Source organism: Panthera onca, chromosome D1 (assembly GCF_046562875.1).
Source record: "Panthera onca isolate mPanOnc1 chromosome D1, mPanOnc1 haplotype 2, whole genome shotgun sequence".
NCBI classification, from domain to species: domain Eukaryota; kingdom Metazoa; phylum Chordata; class Mammalia; order Carnivora; family Felidae; genus Panthera; species Panthera onca.
The window spans coordinates 66,207,660-66,229,095 of NC_138348.1; the positions used below are offsets into that span (position 1 = coordinate 66,207,660).

The following is a 21,436-nucleotide window of genomic DNA, read 5'->3' on the forward strand; positions in this document are numbered from 1 at the left end:
ACAATTGGTGAGATGGAGCCTTGTGTAGGGCTCTGAGCTGACAGCACAGAGCCTGCTTGGGATTCTCTCTCTCTCTCTGCCCCTCATCCAGTCATGTACATGGTCTCTCAAAAATAAATAAATAAACATAAAAAGAAGAATAATGTGCTTTAAGAGTGTTCAGAGTCAACATGGAAGAAAAAAGGATACAGATATGTGGGACTTGTACAAATGAAGATTGAGGAGGGTTAGAAAAGAAATCAAATACTGGAGGGGTGCAGTATGGGCAAAAGCAGGGAGGTGGGAGTTTTTCATAGAGATTTAAGCACAGTGGATTGAAGCTATTGATGGATAGCTTTAGAGTGATAGTAATGGAAAGTTAATAACCGAGACTGTGGAGGCTAACAGGTTATTTTGAAATTGCAGAAAACAGACTATCAAGTTTAGTCAGAAAAACATCTCTCAAACAAGAATGCAAAAGACCTTGAAAACAAATGCCAAATCACAAATATCAGAGAGTACTTCACTCTGGCATTTGAGTCCCAAAGGCGGGGGGAATCTTGTTACTTCCTGAAAAAATGTAGGTATTGGGATATTGATGGGGCAACTTTCATTTAAAAAGATTATTTTAAGAGGCTGTGGTTGTTAATGGATTTTTTAACCTGCCCTCTTACTGGACACTTAGCAACCAGGCTGTTACTCACCCCTTATCCTTGACATACTGTCCTCCAAATCCCCTTTACTTGGATAGTACTTACTTATCCTTAAAGATCAACTCTGGTACAAAGAGCAATGGATCCAAATGGCAGAGTGATCACATGAATTTATACCTGAAAACTGGGCCATAGATCTGCAGGCTGTCCTTCCACCATCCATGCATATGGGGTTACCTCACTGGGGAGAGTCCTGTGCAGCCCATGGAGGGATGTGAGCCTTTTGGAAGTTGTGGCACCTTTGACAGGGAATTTTGGGGGGAAGGAGGATGTCTATATAATTTTAGAACATCAAAGCTGGAAAGGGTGTTCTCTTGGCCAGTGCTTCTTTAGGGGTCACTGTAAATAATGATAGACCAAATTCTTTCTAGTATTTTCCCAAACCCAGCAAACAGTAACTATTTACCTGCCAAAGCCCACTCAGGTGAACTAAGACATCAATCTTCTTATCTTTTAGCAAAAATTATTTTAGCTCACAGGGGTAACACTGATTATCTATCTCAAGTCCTGATTGGTAGTTTGACTCTGGTTCACAAAAAATGGAAAAAAAAATCAGTAGTAATAAAACAATAGCAGTGGAACAAAATAAAAAGTACTAATAATTAAATAATTGGCAGGCATTTTTATATCCTCATTTGTTGATGAAGAAGTTGAGACTCAGAGGGCTGAATGAACTTTTGTAAGCCAGTAAGTTGTCTAGTGGACAATAAGTGGAGTGAATTGAATGCTGAGTGAATGATACAGAACTTGAGTTCTTTACTACTGTTTAGATGTTATCAGGAGGGGAGGAGGGCTTCTATGTAAACCACAAGAATAAGCGGAGACTTCTTAGTGGGAAAAGTTAGCAAAGTAAATAAAACTGCAATAATGAGTCTAGAATGAACTAGACTCAAGTTTCTAAGAGTCTCTAATGACTTAAAATCCCAATGTGTTAACATGAATAGACACTTCTCTAAAGAAGACATCCAGATGGCCAACAGGCACATGAAAAGATGCTCAACGTCGCTCCTCATCAGGGAAATACAAATCAAAACCACACTCAGATATCACCTCATGCCAGAGTGGCTAAAATGAACAAATCAGGAGACTACAGATGCTGGCGAGGATGTGGAGAAAGGGGAACCCTCTTGCACTGTTGGTGGGAATGCAAATAGGTGCAGCCACTCTGGAAAACAGTGTGGAGTTTCCTCAAAAAATTAAAAATAGATCTACCCTATGACCCAGCCATAGCACTGCTAGGAATTTACCCAAGGGATACAGGAGTACTGATGCATAGGGGCACTTGTACTCCAATGTTTATAGCAGCACTTTCAACAATAGCCAGATTATGGAAAGAGCCTAAATGTCCATCAACTGATGAATGGATAAAGAAAGTGTGGTTTATATACACAATGGAATACTACATGGCAATGGGAAAGAATGAAATATGGCCTTTTGTAGCAACATGGATGGAACTGGAAAGTGTTATGTGAGGTGAAATAAGTCATACAGAGAAAGACAGATACCATACGTTTTCACTCTTATGTGGATCCTGAGAAACTTAACAGAAGACCATTGGGGAGGAGAAGGAAAAAAAAACGTTAGAGAGGGAGGGAGGCAAACCATAAGAGAGTCTTAAAAACTGAGAATAAACTGAGGGTTGATGGGGGGGGTGGGAGGGAGAGGAAAGTGGGTGATGGGCATTGAGGAGGGCACCTGCTGGGATAAGCACTGGGTGTTGTATGAAACCAATTTGACAATAAATTTCATATTTAAAATAAAAAAAAATCCCAATGTGTTGAATTAAACCATCCGTGAGATCAACAACAAGCTCTCTGACAGGCAGATCAGTGGTATCAAACACAGAGCACTGGACAGGGAATCAAGAGAGCTGGATCTGGCCCAGGTAGCTAGGTCATGTTAGGAAAATCATTTCCCAAATGGACTCCTAGCTAGACTTCTCTCTCTAGTCATGTAGATGGGCTTTTTCAGGGTAACAGTTTCCCAGAGAGCAGAAGAATCTGTCATGTCTCTTAAGGGCTAGACCCAGATTTGACACAGCATCACTCTTACCACATTCCATTCAACAAGGTAAATGACAAGGCCAGCTTACATTCAAGGGGAGAGGAGATAGACTATCTATCGATGGAGGGGCACAGCATGTGCATACAGGAATGGAGGAAGTATTGGTGGCCAACTTTGGAGACCATCTACTACACATACTGTGAGCAAGGAGTTCCATGCTGAAGTAAGTTTGGGAAATCTGGATTAAATAGAATTTAAAAACGTTTCTTAACAGTAAGGCTTCTTAGAGTTGTTAACACACTAATTGAAGTGCCCAAAATGATATAAAATTGGTAGCAAGTGTAAGAGGAAGTAAAGGGAGGCATTTAATTGTTACTTTCTAGCCTAGATTTGTCCTTCCTGACCTTACACAGATCAATATGAATGAGGTGGATAAAAACGTAACCATCTAATGGGAAATATTTGTGGTTAAACTGGCTACCACAGACAACTGCAATCTTTGAGAGATGTAGAATGCCTTTAGAAGTCGCAAAGGATGGGGACCAACTTCCGTATTTTCTCTATCCTTCACAGAAACAGCCACTTTTCTTGGTAATTAAAGCCTCCTTCAGCATAAATTGAGATTCTGGACTTGTTGCTGAGGAGGAAAAGTCTATCTCATTGCTAATTAAAATGATTTCTTCCTGCCTTCAGAATCAGGTTTTTTAATGAGTCCCAATTAGCTGGGGGAAGATAATGAAATCTTGGATGACTTTTCAATTCTTTGCCTCCTATTAAGCAACAAGTGTTGTTTTCTTGACTTTCTGGTCAACTATAAAGCACAAAAATGACCCATTGGGGTGACCGATGCCCTGGAGAGATGTGGAAGCAGCCTAAAACTCTCTGATCCTCAGTTTGCTTATCTGTAAAATGGGGATAAAGATACTAAATTACAAGGTTTTTGGGAGAAATTAAATGTAAATGTTGTATGTTTACCTTTTTGTTTTGACCCATAACTCAACAAACATTTAGTTACAGAGTACCTGACAAGGGGCAGGAAGTTTTACGTATATAAAAGCTCTTATAAAGGGACTGACTGAGCTCTCTCCCATCTTGTGCTTGGATGGCAGACAAGATGATGGGGACTGCAGTGGCCTTATCACAACCAGGAAAAAAACCTGAGGACAGAAGCCCCTGCTAAGGAGGCAGAACAGAAAGACTGGGCAGTAGACTATAGCATCAAGGGTATTTTTATGATAGTTGAATCACTATATAGTACATATAGAATTACTATATGGTACATTAGAAACTAGTATAATACTGTATGCTAAACTGGAATTTAAAAAAATTAACTGAACAAAAGAATATTTTTAGAGAAGAGAGATCCCTGCACATTGGTGTGAGCCAGCAGGAGGAGGACAGACTGGTGAGGAAGAGCCAGGGTGTAATGACAGGGCTGTGACCCATAAAAAGGCAAAAGGAGAGAGATCCTGGGTGTCTGCTGATGAGTTGGCCTTTGACAGGGTGCTGCGGAGAGTTAAGAACCCTTGCCAACACCCTTTTCTGGGGAAAACTCCTCCAGCAGCTCTGACAGTCCATTGCCCTCTTCATCCTTTGTCCTTTGATCCACGGACTAGAGGCTTTCGTCTCTTCCTTCCCAAACCCGCTCCCCACACCGCTGCCAGAGCGAACATTCCAAAACACAGATCTCATCTTAAAAGGTGAAGTAGCTCCCCGTTGCCCGCGGGGTGAAGCCACGCTCTCTTACCTTGCATTTACAATGCTCTCTTTCTGGCCTTTCTTTCCCACTTCTTCAACATTTCATCAAGCCTTCTGCGTGGCAGCCATGCCTGCCTACTGGCATTTCCCTAACGGTGCATGTGCTTTCCAACTTGTCTCTCTTCAGGCTTCCTGCCTTTTCCCTATCCTCCTTTCCTCTTTCACTACTCTGCTTCCTAGGCACAGCTCAGAAGCCAGGCTTTCCTGACACCTCCAATGAGAATTCACTGTTCTTTCCTCCCATTATGAGGATGCTCCACCCTCCAGGCAGGTGATAGAGCTCTTCCCACTGGCTGTTCCCACCGGACTGTAAACTCTGGAGGTCAGGGACCACGGCTGATTCAGTTTTGTAGTCCTGTTCCTCCATTCAGCTCAATACGTATTTGTTGAATGAATGAATGATTGCTTTCTGGACCAGGCCTCCCATTTACTAACAGGAAAGCCATGAACATCTGCTGTGTTGCCCGTTTAGCTTCCCTTCCTTCTGTGTCTAGTAAGAGTATCCCTCGTTTCTTGAGGGCCTTTCTCTCTTCAGTTCCCACCAGCTGGAGTTATTTCCCCCCCCTCCCCCTCCATCCCAGGCTCCTGCTGCAGCTCCTTTAATTCTGTGAGTTGCCCAGCTGACTTCCATAACACTGGTTGATTAAGTTGGTTGGAGTTTATGGTCAGAGGTGAATGAGACAGGGTGTGGCTCACTGTGTCCTCTTGGCAGCAGGAAGAAAAGTGTTCTTTGGGTTTATGTGATATCTTCTGACCTCCCTGCTTTCCATGATACTAGTCTGTTATTTCCAGGATGTTCCTTGTCCACTACAGGGATGCTTGCCCTGCTGACATTTGTGTCTAAAGTCAAAGCTGGTGTTACTTGCAGTCTGGTCTCTCTAGGCTGGCAGAGGCTGTGGTACTTCTTGGCTGCCAATCCCACCTCTAAAATCTCCACTGCACCTCTGCATATCCTCCATTGGCTACTGGTTGGGGTGGGATGGGGTGTGGGGTAAAGCCCATCATTCTTTGCTGAGTCACCTCTCACTACAGTAGATCTCAGGGTTAGAAACCTGGCTCTCAGACTCAGTTACCTCTACTTCTCCAGCCCAGGGCCCAGTGGGAGTTGCTGGCTTCCAATATATCCTATGGAAAGAGAGGGAAGCCTGGGAGAGTTGAGCTTTGGTCATCATTTTCTGACCATGCTGGACCTCGAGCTTTATTTTGATGTGGCCAGTCCCCAAGTTCTTATGGACACATTGGGGTGACTGGCCCACCAAGTGACCTCCTCTTAGGATTCCAAATAGGGAGTGGGCTGGGACCCCTCCGTCCTAATTATTTTCTTCATCTTGCCAGGGTTTCATCCCAGGGAGAAGAACAGTGCACAGCCTGATTGTCTACCCCTTCACCTCTTTCTTTTCTCTGCTTCTAACCCACCTTCTGTCTTCAATAGCCTTGGATTATAAGGGGTGGGCTTCTCTTTTACTTCTATTTTATATACTTCCTTTTCTGTCTCTAGTTTTAAGGCCCTCTTATTTATACCATGGGAAAAATTCTATATCAGGCTGATATGTAAAATAAAAACAAAAGAAATGTAGACTTTCAAATCCATTTGCCTGGTTTTAAAATGTTAGTAACTGATTACCACCTTTCTTTCTATTCCTTCTTTAAGAACCCAATTCCCCCTCTGTCAACCCCATCCCCTACCTTCTGCCAAGAAAGGTGAGTAACTTGGCTATGGAGAGGACCAGGTTATGTGGATGTAAATCTACATTAATATTTTCCAAATATTTCTTCTTACACCTTTGACTAAAGAAGCCTAACTTATACAAGCAGCATAATACACAATTCACAATTCGCTTGTGGATAATTTCATATTTCCTTTTTGCTAAAGCCTTTTCAAGAATGATCCAAAAGGGAGTTGAGCCAGATTATAAAGAGAGACAGATGGGACCATCATATTGGCAGCGAGTGGGAGCAGGAGACTCTGGTCAGGTTTGGGGAACAGAAGCTCACCCATCCTCATGATGCCATCAAGTGATGTAAACACTCTGGAACCCAGGTGCCATCTGTGGAGACTGTGGGAAGCAGGGGCAAGAGAGTTGACAATTCTAGATCATTGTATAAATTACTGTATTTGAGTTCATCTAAACATGATTAGGATACAAGGCAAGTCAAAGGCTAAGAATTAATCAGTTGAAATGGTGATAAAGAAAGAAACAATATGAACCCTCAAATTTTTGACTGAAATTCTCTCTCATATGAGGTGGGATTTGTTGCCCTTTAAGTCAGTTACTCTCTATTTTTCCATGTTCTGGATGGGAGAGAGTCTAGATGTTTATCAAGTTTGGAAAGAAGTAGCGGGAGCCTGAAATAATCAAGACACTAATAAAAAGCCACAAGGTGAGAGATTAGAAGGTTCTTTATGACTTTCCTGAGCAGAGGTCCTATCCTGGATCAGCTAGTCAGAGTGAAATAAAGAGATGAAAAAATGACATTAGGTTTCTCACTGTTGTGAGTAGGGGAGAAGCAAGGGGAGAAGGCTGGAATAATCCATGTGGTAATGGATAAGAATGGAGACATCAGTATGAACTCATGCTTAGCTTAATATAGATACAGATGGTTACATTTGGAAATATTGTAGGTATGTGTATAAATATAATGTATACACATTTATCCCCTTGCTCTGCCAGCCTGTGAAATGACACCCTAAGTAGCTGTGAGCACATTTAGTTCCAAGATTCCAGTTTCTAATATTATTCTCCAATAAAAGGAACCAGGGTACCTTAGAAAAGTGGCTCATTTTAGGATACAGGCAAAAAATATACAAAATGAGCCTGGACCTCTCATAGAGCCAGAAAATAAGGAAGAATTAAAAAAAAATCCACATTGATGGGGATATGTGAAGGGAACCCAGGAGCCAAATGAAAGCACTCTCAATGGCCAAAGCTGAAAAATTTGAGTAACAAAATAAAGTTGTATTGAGTTATAACTCAAATTATAAAACATTCATAACAGGGGATAAAGGTGACTTTACAGAGCAAAACTTGAAAAAAAATACCTCAACCAGGAGAACATGGTTAATAACATCAACAGTGATCAGGTAATGTACCCTAGATATGGTGTGATGAGAATGACATTTCAGCTCTGTAGTTTTCTTTCCCCAAACACATTACCCCAGTCTTATCATGAGAAAACACCATACAGAGCCCAAGTGAGGGGCATTCTATAAAATACCTGACCAGTACTCCTCTGCACTGTCCAGGTCATCAAGAACAAGGGAAATCTGGGGCACCTGGGTGGCTCAGTCAGCTGAACTTCTGACTCTTGATTTCTGCTCAGGTCATGATTTCACAGTTCGTGAGATCGAACCCTGAGCTGGGCTCTGCGCTGACAGTGTGGACCCTGCTTGGGATTCTCTCTCTTCCTCTACCTCGGCTCCTCCTCTGCTCATGCTCTCTCTCTCTCAAAATAAATAAATAAACTTAAAAACACAAAACAAAACAAGGGAAGTCTGAGAAACTATCATGGCCAAGAGAACTAAGGAGAGTTGATGACTAAATGTAATATGGTATCCTGAATGGAATCCAGGAGGAGAAAAAGGTAAAAATGAAGGAAATCTGAATAAAGTATGGACTTGAGTTAACACATTATAAGCATTGCTTCAATTAATCAGGACAAGTAGTTAGCAATACAAGAAATTGGTTGATGGATATATTGTAGCAGGATTCTTGCACAGAGTCCTGACACCGAGGCTTTTCTTTCCAGGAAGCAACTTTATTACTGCCAGTACCGCTCAGTTGGGTTAGTACCGGAAGAATTGAGACCCGAACGTCATGTGGTGTAGTTTTTTGTATACTTTTTACTTCTTTGTCTCCCATATATGGTAACACGAACATGCAGTCTGATTAAGTGGTCTCAAGTTACAAGGTCATGAGGGATGTTGTCACATACGTGTATAGCCAGGTTGCCTTGAGGTTTTTTTCCCTTTGGGAGGGGACCCTGCCACAATATGGGAATCCTCTGTACTGTTTTTGTACTCTTTCTATTAATCTAAAACTATTCTAAGATATGGAGTTTATTTAAAAATGACTGGCATTGCAGCTTGTGGTGTGGTAGAAAAGACTGATAAATAGGCATCATTTTTTGTCCCTCTCATGTCACAACCGGGAAGGTTCCTTTACATTTTCAAGCTTGTTTATTTATTGTCTCGGGGACAATAGTGCCTTTGTCACAGAGTTGTGGCAATGATGAAATGAAATAATACATCTGAGGTTCTACACCCAGCACAGGGAAAATTCTTGATAGCTCCCTTTCCTTCCCTTCCTCTATCCTCCCCCCCACGTCCCTTCTTCTCCCTCCTCTTCCCTCTTGCCACAGAAGGCCAGGTACAGTGCTCTGTGGCCTCGCTTTAAGTATCGCTCATCCACTCTTGCGGTGCCTGGGTGGCTTGGCTGGTTGTCTGACTCTTGGTTTCTGCCCAGGTCATGATCCCACCATGTGTGAGATCAAGGGCCCCTATCCCCTTGGGCTGGGCACTGAGCATCGAGCCTGCTTGGGATTCTCTCTCCCTCTCTTTCTACCCCTCCCTACTCATGCTCTTGCTTTAGCTCTCTCTTTCTCTCTCTCTCTCTTTCTCTCTCTCAAAATAAATACATAAACTTAAAACTAAGAATAGTTCACCCACTCTTAAAAGCCTTCCTTTTCTTGCCTTTTGTCCCTCAGTTCTGGTCATGTCATTTAACAAGCTAATTCCTGCATTCATCCTTTTTGAGAGGTCCTTTCCTGATAATATCTTTGCCTTTTGACTCATTCCTCATGGGACAGGGGTACAGGTAACCCATGTAGGAGGCAGATGGCTATCTGCTTGTCCATCAGGCTAGCCTTCTGGACCTTTTCTGGTAATCACTGCTCCAAACCAGATCCTTAATTAACATTTACAGAGCCTGTCTGGTGCAGCCATAATGGACACTGAACAAGAGAATCTGAAGCCTGAACTTGAGACCCAGCTCTGCTGCCAGTGTGTCAACTTGGGGGAGACTCCCTCCTTCCCTCAACCCTGATTTATTCGCCTCTAAAATGGGGAAGCAACTGGCTTAGTCTCTTTCACAATGTCCAAGAATCAGTGAATACAATAATGACAGCTAACACTTGCTGAATGCCTAAGGTGATTTCCATGCATTTCTTCCTAACAGTTTTCTCTTCATAGCAGATGCTATTATCACTAAGTTTCAGTGAGAACATTGGCCCTTGGATATGTTAGGGCCCTCATCAAAGGTCATGTGGCAAGTAAAAAGTGGAGTCAGAATTCAAACCCAGGCCTCCTGGTTTCAAGTCTGTGTTTTACATTGATGTTGGATTCTCACTTTACTGCCCTTGGTGGTTCGTGCCAAGGATTGCCTCCTTAGTTGTAGTGGAGACAGTCCTGGATTTAAACCTCGATCAAGTTCGTGGATAAGGTATTTTGTATGTATGACTTTTGCAATCCCCCTTCCTCCATCCACATGGGGGTAGTAAGAGACTGGGTGGGTTCCTATGTTTGAGAAGGATGCCACCAAGTTAATTGCTTATTCCAAGAGGTATCTCTCTATCCTCCTTTTCTGCTATTTGATTTTTTTGTTTTCACCGTTGTAGTTAGTAACTCACTTTATTAAAATGAAGTATTTTTTCCCCAATGCTCCTTTCTTCACAGTTGATTTAGTTTGGTAAACTAGTGTGTCAAACTTTAACTTGCATGCACTCACTGGCAAATCTTATCAAAATGCAGATTCTGACTCAGGAGGTCTAGGATAGTGCCTGAAATTCTGTATTTCCAATAAGCTCCTGGCCTTGCCCACAGAGAACCTCCACAGACATTTCTTTTTCTGAACCAATGTTGAGGTTGACTGTTCCTTGTGGTATGATGATTGCAAGATACTGTCAGTGATAACCATCAGGAAACTTTGAAAGGACAAGGTTTAGTACTCACCTATCCTGGAAGGTGTGGGCATGCCATCTGCCACACAGGGAGATTATGAGGAGGGAGGGTGAAAGGGTGGGGTGCCTAGAGTTTTGCAGGTTCACTCTTTATAGATTAATTTAAAACCTAAGAGCAGGCATTAAAGCTCTGGAAGGGAGACACAACTGGTCAAAAGATCAGTTATCTAAGACAATGAGAGATGTCTCAAAGGAAATTTGGGGGGTTGGGCCTGGCTTTTTATCTAGTGGTGTAGCTGGTAATGTGTTTATTGGAGACAGCTGTCTTTTTCTTTTAATATATGAAATTTATTGTCAAATTGGTTTCAAGACAGCTGTCTTTAAGTGGATGCCTTTACAATCTAAAACCTTAAAGTCACATACTTGCATTATAACAAAACCAAAACAAAACAAAAACAAAAACAAAAAACAAAACAAAACCAAAAACCAAAAAGCAACAAAAAAACCCATAACTGTTGTGTGGGGCTTATGGGGGGTGGGGAGGAATGCCAGAGAAGAGACTCAATTTTGCCATACAGTTTCTTTCCAGGGTGTGAGAAATGGGGCAAGTCCTGAGCAGGTGTACATCTGACTCCTAGATGTCAAGGTCACCCTTTCCACACTCAATGGTCTGTTTAAAAGCTTCTCTGCTTTATCTTTTTTTTTTTTTTTTTTAAGTCTCAGCTACTAGGTTTGCATTCTTTTAGAAGACAGGCTATGCCCTGTACATTTATATTTTTATTCTATCATCTAAATAGAACCTGGCTCCAAGTAGGAGCCTGTGTAAGGAATGATAACTAGATAAATAATACAAGATGCCAGCTTCTTTGAAAAGGTTTTCCTTGTAGGGCATTTTAAATTAAGCAATTGCTAGCCTTTCTTGCATGCAATGTTGGCTTAAATACTCCAAAATTTAATGTGTTTATTGACCCAAGTTTAAAATAAGATATACATTCCTATAACTTTATACTCTGAAGAATTTTTTTAAGGTAGCCTCCATGCCCATTTCAGGGCTTGAATTCATGACTCTGAGACCAAGAATCGAGTTGAGATCAAGAGTCTGATGCTTAACCGACTGAGGCACCCACAAGCCCCTGAAGAATTTTAAATAGTCAAAATCAAACCACCAATTGTTAAGGAAAAAGATTGTGGACTCAAAGTCAGATTTAGTGGCTATAGTTAATTAGGATAAGTAACATTGTAAAGTCCAACATTGTAAAGGAAACTTGTTTGTAAAGTCCAAGGGGAGAGATTTCCTTCATGGGAGGTGGGGAGGGAGCCGGCAGGTTATTTGTACCAGAACTGCCAGATAAAATACCATCGCGGCACACAGAATTTCTGCAGAAAGGATACTGTCAGTGAAACAGGTGTGGCCCATGAGAAGTCAAACAATCCATTTAGGATCCAACTTTTTAACTTACTGTTTTTATAATTTTGTTGAATCAAATCAACTGGTTTTTTCCTGAAGGACTCTAACTCCATTACTAAGAAAAAGTTGGTTGTAATTTGTTATTTAGAGTGACAAGAACTTTGACTTTTTTTTTCTTTTAGAAAGTGAGTGAGATTGAGGGAGAAGGACAGAGGAGGAGAGAGAGAGACAGAGAGACAGAGAGAAAATTAAGCAGGTTCCTCAAGGAGTGTGGAGCTTGATGTGGGACTTGATCCCACGACCCTAGGATTATGACCTCAGCCAAAATCAACAGTTGGATGCTCAACCAACTGAACCATCCAGATGCCCCATGGATTTGACATTTAAAAAATACTTTATTTTTGAGAGAGAGAGAGCACAAGAGCAGGGGAGGAGCAAAGAGAGAGGGAGACAGAAGATCTGAAGCAGGCTGTGCACTGTCAGTGCAGAGCCCGACATAGGGCTCAAACCCACAAACTGTGAGATCATGACCTGAGTGGATAGACACTTAACTGAGCCACCCAGATGCCACAACACATATTTATTAATCACTTACTATGCATAATGCAAGTGGCAGGATACCTACTATTCTGCTCTGTGCAAGTCCCATCAATAGGAGAATGTATGAAGGGAAAGTGGAAGTATCTTTAAAACTGAAGTGAGTCAAAGTGGGAGGTACTTTTGAGGTCCTAGATTGGTCTGCGGAATATTTACATCGGTAGGGAGCACAGAACCCTGCAGGTATTCGGAGAGAGCTGTTGTATGCCTTCGCCTGAATCTCCTCCTCCTCCTCCTCCTCTTCTTTTCTCCTTGTCCTTCTCCTCCTCCTCCCCCTCCCCCTCCTCCTCCTCCTTCTTCTTCTTCTTTCTTCTCTTCTTCTGGTATTAATATGGTATTTTAATTTTCTTAAATTGAAGTATAGTTGACATAATATCTGTTTCAGGTGTACAGCATAGTGATTCAACAATTATGTACATTATGAAATGCTCACCATGATACATGTAGTCCCCATATGGAGTTATTACAATATTATTGACTATATTCCCTATGCTGTACTTTTCATCCCTGTGATTTCTTTGTTTTACAACTGGAAGTTTATACTTCTTAGCTCTCTTCATCTGTTTTCCTTATCCCCTCATCTCCCTCCCCTTCTGGCAACTACCGGTTTGTTCTCTGTATTTCTGCTAATATGAAACAGTATTTATCCTTACTGACACAAGAGGCACTCTAATTTCTATTTCATTTTTTAAAAGTGCTGGTTTATGACCTTCTGGTGGGTGGTCAGCATGAGTTTGAAAAACAGAGCCTGGCCACTCCAGTATCAGTAGCACTTGGGAGCTTGTTAGAACTGTGTAGGCTCTTGGTGTCTTCCCGCACCTCCAACATCATAATCTGCATCTAAGGTGATTTTACAATTACACAGTAATCAAAGTATTCTAGCGTTGTCCCAGCTGTGCTGAGAGGAACTGGGGACAAAGTACGGACTTGACATAGGTTGTAACACTAGAAGGGGCAGGGGATCGGTTTCATGAGAGCAGTAGTCTTCTGAGATGTCCCTAAGGGACAGGTGAGTCACAGAAGCTAGTGGGGTTATGAGACCTGGCATTCTTGACCCATAGACGACATTGTGCCTGACAACTTCGGAGACTCTGGGTCTGGTTGTGCTGGGAAGGGTTGTGGCCCCTCTGCAGATGTTCCTTAGCTTTGTTCCCCACCAAGGCTTTTAAATTCTGTCACTGGATGGTTTAGTCTCAGAATACCTACAAAGACCATAAATTTGAAGCAAGACCCTCTTAGGTTCAGAGGTGTGCAGTCCACTGTTTTTCTTTAATGTTTATTTATTTTGAGAGAGAGAGAGAGAGAGAGACAGTGAGCAAGCGTGAGTGGGGGAGGGACAGAGAGAGAGGAAGGCAGGCTCCAAGCTGTCAGCACAGAGCCCAACGCGAGGCTTTAACACATGAACTGTGAGATCATGACCTGAGCTGAAGTTGGAAGCTTAACCAATTGAGCCACCATGGTGCCCCTTAGAATGGTCATTTTTTTTTATTAAGATTTTTAAGTAATCTGTATATCCAATGTGAGGCTTGAATTCACAACGCCAAAATCAAGAGTCATGTGCTCCACCAACTGAGCCAGACAGGTATCCCTAGGATGGTCATGTTTTTAAAATACTTAGAAACAAAAAGTCATGAGCTCCTTTAGCTTCCCCCACCTGGAATTAACATACCCATCATTGGAGCAAATCTGGCTTTCGTGGTGTTACTATGAATACTAAACCTGGTGAGTCTGTGTAAATGTTAAAAATTGAATAATTGTTGACACATGAGGCTTGCACTGGGCTTGCAGCCTCAGTCAATGCCTTCTTATGCTGTCTTCTCACTGCTGCCAAGCCCCAGGGACAGCAACAGGACACCTGCTGGAGACTCATGTGGGCTCGCAGTGATGGCCAGGATGGTAATGACCAACAAGTCTGGTTTCCCAAATGACTGACCCAGTTATGTGATAGTTCATTGTGAAGCAAAACGCACTCCACAGTGGTCGTTTTAACAGGGAAATTCCACTCTCTGCACAGGAGGACTTTGTTTCGGCCCTTCAGCTGTCAGACCTTTGCTGTCTAAATGTCAATACGACAAGGCATATGTTTAACCTAGCGGGAAGAATTTAGAATATTATCTGGCAGATTCAGGTTCCTAAACCTGACATTTTGGGCATGTTCAGATCTTTGGAGCTGGCATATTTTGTGGCCCAGGGTACGTGAATAGTGACATCTCCTTTCCAATCTGTGCCTTTCTTTGCATCATAAGTATTAGATAAGAAAAAAAATATTTTTTCTCTATTATTAGCATCTTCTGGAATCTCACAGTTTGGAAACTGGGGAATAAATTCTTTCGACACAAATGTGAGGGTCTTAAAAAAAAAAAACCTGTCTTTTTTTTAAAAGAATTTTAAAAAATATTTATTTATTTTTGAGAGAGAGACAGAGTGCAAGTGGGGGAGAAGCAGAGAGAGAGGGAGACACAGAATCCGAAGCAGACTCCAGGCTTTGAGCTGTCAGCACAGAGCCTGACATGGGGTTCGAACTCACGGACCCGCAAGATCATGACCTGAGCTTAACTGAGCCACACAGGTATCTCCCAAAAAGCCTATCTTTTTAATTCATTGTTCACTCTTGGTAAAATCCTGATGAAAGCAGGCAAGATAGTAACCACATATTTAAAAATGTGCAAAAGTACCACTTTCAGCTCCTCTCAGCAGTTCCAATGTTTCTCAGAGCAAACCTCCTATAACTATACTTTAGCTCTGAAATCAGATAAATTTGATGACAACAGAAATGATTGATTCTATTCTCTATGAAACAAGACAAATTATGCTTTGGGAGAAAATAATTTGCTATAAAGTATAAAATGTTTTAATATTTATATCTTATAATAAAACCATGACATGTTTATAAACACTCTATCAAGCATTTTTACAATGGGGCCACCGCTGACAACTAGAAATACGCAATAAATATGCACAGACACACTGAGTATGAAATATACATCTCGATTTTATAATTGTGTGTGCTTTATTTTTTACACAAATGGAATGGAAGTGTCGAATATTTACACTTAACAGGAGTGTAAGCTGTGCAGTGTCTCTGTAAACTCCAGCTCAGGCAAGGAGTATTTCCCCCCTCCCTCCCATCCTGCACTACAGCTCGATGGAGAAACATCCTGTCAGAGAGAAGCACAAAACTGTCATTTTGAAAGGATCTAACGGGTACAGCCTGGTGCACTCAGAAGTTAAGACACACTTAGGAAACACAAATTCAAAAAGGAGAGAAGAAAAGTTTGCCATCCCATTGGGAGTCAACTTTGCCGTTTGGTTGTCTGTCCTCATGAGTTGCTAGGGAGATTCTATGTTCTGTCTCCTAGGTGATCTTTGTCTAAATCATCCACCTGTCTCAGCTCGTCCTCAGCTGCTACAAGAAACTGCACAGCTGTACAAGAAATGATTTCCAAAGCACAGTTTTCAGTGAGGAAGGATATTTACAGACTGGAGTGTGTGTGTGGGTTTCCATCCACATTCATTCATACCCGATGTGGTATGTGTGTAAATGATGTACATACCACATAGACCATACATACACATAAGTAAAATGCATATCCACAGAATTCTGGAGGGAGATCTCTGGCAAATCGGTTGTCAGCATGTCACTCCACATGCTTTAAGAGAAATGTCCCCTTTGCCCCCTAGGAGTGACAAATTACTATGTATGATAAACTTAGGAGCTAGCCTGAGTCCTTGACTTAAATACTTTTGTAGGAATTTAGGCAGGATCAAGACAGGAAAAAAAGAGATGTTAGTTCACCAGCAAGTCCATTCAATCTCACCAGAGCAATCACCAGCTGAAAAGCAGAGGGGGCTTCACATGAAAATGGGGGAGAAAAAAGCTTATGAGTGGGGAAAAAAATGTCTCTCTCCAAACCAAGGTGATGGCATGGCTTCAATGAGAAGAAAGAGGTTTGCTGTCAGAATGATTTTGGGGCCAAACTCTGCCTTTATAGAGAGGAAGTGTCCTCAGAGCCACGGGATGATGCTGGGAGTGGGCTCACTTTGGACCAGCCTTCAGGCAGAGAGGCACCCAGGTGCCGGCAGGGCCCAGAGCTCATGCATCGTCGCTGCCAGGGCAGCGGTGCAGGCTGGCTCAGTGAGGCGTGCTGGAGCTGGCTCCAGTCTGGGACCTCACGCTCAGCTTTGCTTTCTGGGCTGCGCGGGTGAAACGGTGACCCAAAGGAATTGTGTCATCAGTCCAGTGTATGGACTTGCTGTCCGAATCAGCCATGAGCCCTTATAGGACAGAAATATTACGGAGTGAGGTGTGGGAGAGATGATCAGAGGTGTGAGGAGAGGAGAAAGGACAGGAAGGGAAAGGGGAATGGGAAGGGGAAGGGGAGAGACTGAAGGAGACGGAGAGATAGGGGAGTGAACGGAGGGAGTAAACGAGAGAACGCAGAAGAAAGGCAATACTCAGGGAAGACAGGCCAGTAGGAGAAAGGGAGAGGTGTACACAAGAAGAGGTGGAATGAGACACGCATGGAAGAGGGTGGGCAGAGGAGAAGAATGAGGAAAAACCAGAGGCGAGAGCCAGAGGAGCGGAGAGATTTTCCCTGGCTCAGGGTCCTGAAGGGCTGGCAGTAGGATCTCAGACAGCTCACAGGCACCTGAGTGCGGCTTCAAAAAGATGGGCTCACTGGGCAGAAGGAGCCACACCGAGAACTCGGGCTGGGGGTGGGGAGGTGGGAGGAAGGCCGGCAAAGAAATGGCCAACAGATCCTGTGGGAGGAGAGCAAAAAACAAACGCCCCTGCAATTAGCTGACAAATGCGATTTTGATTTTGGTAAAGCTGAGACCCCCGTGGTGCTACACATTGTACCAGAGCATGAAAAATAGCACCAGTGACACGATCTGGCACTTTTCTGAAAGGGCCCAGCATGTGAAGGTGACATTGCGCCCCCAGCAAGCCTTCAGATTGGAGAGAGCTCCGGACAAAGTTTGCAGTGTTAGCACCAGTCTGGCCCCAGGCTCCAAGTGCATTTGCACCAGATGTAATCTGGGTAACTTTCCTGCCGTGTCCATACAAGTCATCAGATTTGCTGCAAAATACACCAGTCGTTGGAGCCATAGAGACCTCAACATTGGGAAGCGCAAGACAACAAAACAAATGGAGGTGTAAATTCTATAGGAAAAGACCCTCTCACCAATTTGCTTGGTGATTCTTCAAGCAAATATATATGTATATATATATTTATATAAATCTACATAAAAAAATCAGTGCAAATGCCAATTCTAATCTGGAAGCATCTACACTAGGAAAATAAATAATTATATTACTACAAAACCAAGGGTTGGTGGATCAATTTGATTGTACTCAGCCACAGCAATACTTAATATTAAATGGAAAGCACATCACACGACCCGCGGAAACATCTACTCATTAAGGACAGTCCTTTAAATAAATGGTTGCATGCTCAGTTGAGAAACCAAAGAAGTTATTATGGTGGCCTAAAAATAGAGCTGGGATCAGGAATGGCATTCTGGTGGCAGAAAACTTCTGGCAGCAATATTGATGAAAGTAGGCCTTGACCTGAAACTGGCGGATCACAGCCACGGACGTATCTTAAACATTTTGAATGCTCTAAGGAAGTCTCCAAAAATTTAACTTTCATCATAGGGAAAATGCATTGCTAGCCCTTCCATTGGCAAAGGCAGCCTCGAGACTATAGGTAGATGCATAATTTTGCATTTTTGTGTTTGGTTTGGTGACTGCAGGGAGGCAGACAGTGGTAGTTAGTGTAAGATGAACAACACTGGTTTTTGGAAAGAGACCCTCATCCTGAACTCTGATGTTCTTACTGTGAAGAAGCCCCATCACTGCTGATGGCTCTATCTCTTGCTCTCCTATCCCAGCCTGCATGCTGGTTTGCTGCACAGTGTGGCAGAATCCCTGCCAGGTCTGGATGTACCCCAGAAATAAGGCGATGGGGCTTAGTCTGGGCATGCAAAGAACCCAGAGTTGAGTGGTTATTGAGATCACTGAAAAGTCTCTCTCTAAACACCTTGGGCACAAGCAATGCTGATGTCATCATCAGCTCTAAAGTGGGATATAGGCTTCGGGAGTTTTTTTTAAGTCATCATTATTATAATTGCTAAAAAATAAACTTGGTCCAGGTGCAGACCCCAAGAAAGGCAGTTCAACTGGTTGAGCTCAAAGTTGTTAGTTGTCTTTCCTTGTGTTCTCTTTGCCCCGTACACAGAAACAAAAGTCTGCACCCCTCACCCCCAACCAGATACTTCCCTCTTCCTCAAAGAAATAGTGCTTCTTGGGACAGATCTCTCCATGGCTCTATACCATCTCTGGATAGTACAAAACCCTCAGTTACTTGTGAAACAGACAAAAAGAAAAGTCCTAATTACTCATGGTTGGCTAAAATACTAAATGATCCTTTAAGAATTGCATGTAAGTAACTAGGAACCAAGTTATTCAGCTATCTATTTGCATGGCAGGCCCAGGTTGTTTAACAAGATGAAAGCAAAAACTTCCCTTTAGATCATTTGCATGAGTTTGTGTCTGAAAGCCATCAGCTTAAGAATACACTAATCAAATGTCTTCCAAAAATACCCACGAGCGCAACTCATTAAGGGATGTGCTCCATGAGAGTGTGTCACTAATATGGAAGGGAGATCATGGGAGGTAAGTGAGGGAGAAGTCTTTCTCAGACTTTGGAAGGAACTCAGATGCTCTTAATGGATCATTGGCAACAAAAGGGAGAGTGCAACTTTCAATTCTTGAATTTGATCATCTGCTGATAGTGCATACATTTAGTCTTTCAATTAGTCTTTACAAAATATTTCACAAAACTTTTTTTAACCTATAGAAATTTGTTTCTATACATTTGATATATTTTTATTGTATAAATTATTCTCATCTTTAGTGCCTTCTTTCAGCTTATAAATGGCAAAATAGACAATAAACAATCATAAAGCTAACCTCAGGTGGAATCCCCTCCTCTCAGTGAGGTCAGTCCTCCATATACTTGTGAATTTTATGAAATGCTCGTCTTTGTAGATGCCAGTCAGAGAAACTACACACTTATCCTTCCCTGATATTATGCCGTCTCCAAAGGGACTCCTTTCCTTTTTCCTTCTTTCTTTCTTTTGCTTGTTAAGAAATCAAAGGGTGTGCATAGTTATAAAATTCGAAGTGTACCAATTACAGATGTGGGTAATGGGAAGGTTGGTGAAGTTCAAGTGCTGGCAACTTTTCTTTAAAGCAAAAAACACAGAGAGCTCAGCAGCTAAATCAGCTCTGGACATCTGCCGGGGTGAGGAGGCTGCCCATCTCTTGGCCAGAAAGCCCGTCAGAGGTTCATCCCTACACCTGGCACTTTGAGCAAACCAAAGCCTTCCTGCATACTGCAGTGTCTTTTCTGTCCCACCCTTTGGGCCCTCCGTTTCCTTCATGGCTTCACACAGTTTGTGTTGTACATTCATAAGAATTCACATTGACTGCAAAAACATAAATGCAACAAAAACATAAAAGCCTCCAAGTAGTATATTATATATATTTTGTTCTTCTAAATGCTCTTCTGTCATTGTTGGAGGTGCAGTAGCTAATTTATAACTTCTCCTTTGAGGGAATCCAGATGAAAGGCCCAGATTGCTCTTCAATAACAAGCTTGCATTGATTATATATATCTTCTAAGGTGTCTCCTTGGACAATAGCTAGAACAAAAGCAAACACAGCAGAGTCAGGAATCATTCCCCGGTTGGTGAAGAACAGCCATCAATCACACTGCAGAAGCTCGAACCAGTGACAGACAAACGCATCTGGAAGCTTCATATTACCTTTCCTTAGTAAGAAAAAAATGGAAAATTTACTTAAGCAAGATCACATCAGTGATTAAAAGAAAAGAAAATGCTTTCATTGCGTGTCTTAGATCAGGTAACAAGTGTACCACAGTCTTTCTACTTTTCTATGTGTCTGTCTGTAATTCTGGAAAATGAATCATTTATATATTTAAATTTTATGGGCGCCTACACTGCGCTAGGCATTGATCAATTTTCAGACTGATATCTCCCTGCTCATCAAAGAAAGTTGGTCTCATGTTCTGTATGCTGTAATTACTCTGGCAGGTGCAGAAATTTAGACATTTTAGACACAGAGGAAATAATAAGGTTTGGAGGCAACTTTAGTTAAACCCTTGAACCCCAAACCCTTTAATAGGAACCCCCATTCATTCTCCAAGTAATCCGGTAAACTGATATTTCACCATCACAGGGCTGCTCGTATTGAGAATGCCTTATGACAACTACTTATAAGAAACATAAATAAGGAAATATAAACACCCTGATAACCTGCATATTACCTAAAACACCAAGTCACCCGACAGTAGATTGAAGTACCTTTCATAATCTCCTTTGAACTAAAGTTATCTCACAGATAGATCTCCAAAACGTGTCAGCACTATCTATAGGACATTAGGGATTAAAAATTAATTGATACTGAAAAATAGTTTAGATCTTCAAAAACAACCCTGAGAATATATTGACTATTGTATTTTCTTTTTTTTTAATACTTTATTTTTATTCTATTTTATTTTTTTCTTGGTTAATCTTTTTTTTTTGAATTTTTTTTCAATATATGAAATTTATTGTCAAATTGGCTTCCATACAACACCCAGTGCTCATCCCAAAAGGTGCCCTCCTCAATACCCATCACCCACACTCCCCTCCCTCCCACCACCCATCAACCCTCAGTTTGTTCTCAGTTTTTAAGAGTCTCTTATGCTTTGGCTCTCTCCCACTCTAACCACTTTTTTTTTTTTTCCTTCCCCTCCCCCATGGGTTTCTGTTAAGTTTCTCAGAATCCACATAAGAGTGAAAACATATGGTATCTGTCTTTCTCTGTATGGCTTATTTCACTTAGCATCACACTCTCCGGTTCCATCCACGTTGCTACAAAGGGCCATATTTCATTCTTTCTCATTGCCACGTAGTACTCCATTGTGTATATAAACCACAGTTTCTTCATCCATTCATCAGTTGATGGACATTTAGGCTCTTTCCATAATTTTATTATATTTTATTTCTGATA

At 41.9% G+C, this 21,436-nt stretch overlaps 1 protein-coding gene across 18 annotated transcripts in view; it reads right to left on the reverse strand.

Annotated features, from left to right (window-relative positions):
- Positions 1-15,326: 15,326 nt before the first annotated feature.
- Positions 15,327-21,436, reverse strand: part of DLG2 (discs large MAGUK scaffold protein 2) — a 2,113,447-nt gene continuing 2,107,337 nt past the window's right edge. For all 18 annotated transcript variants that reach the window (XM_078433028.2, XM_078433029.2, XM_078433030.2 and 15 more), the window contains one exon: positions 15,327-20,064. In XM_078433028.2, the coding sequence (XP_078289154.1) occupies positions 19,958-20,064 (107 nt within the window). In that variant the 3' untranslated portion in view covers positions 15,327-19,957. The remainder of the gene's footprint in view (positions 20,065-21,436) is intronic.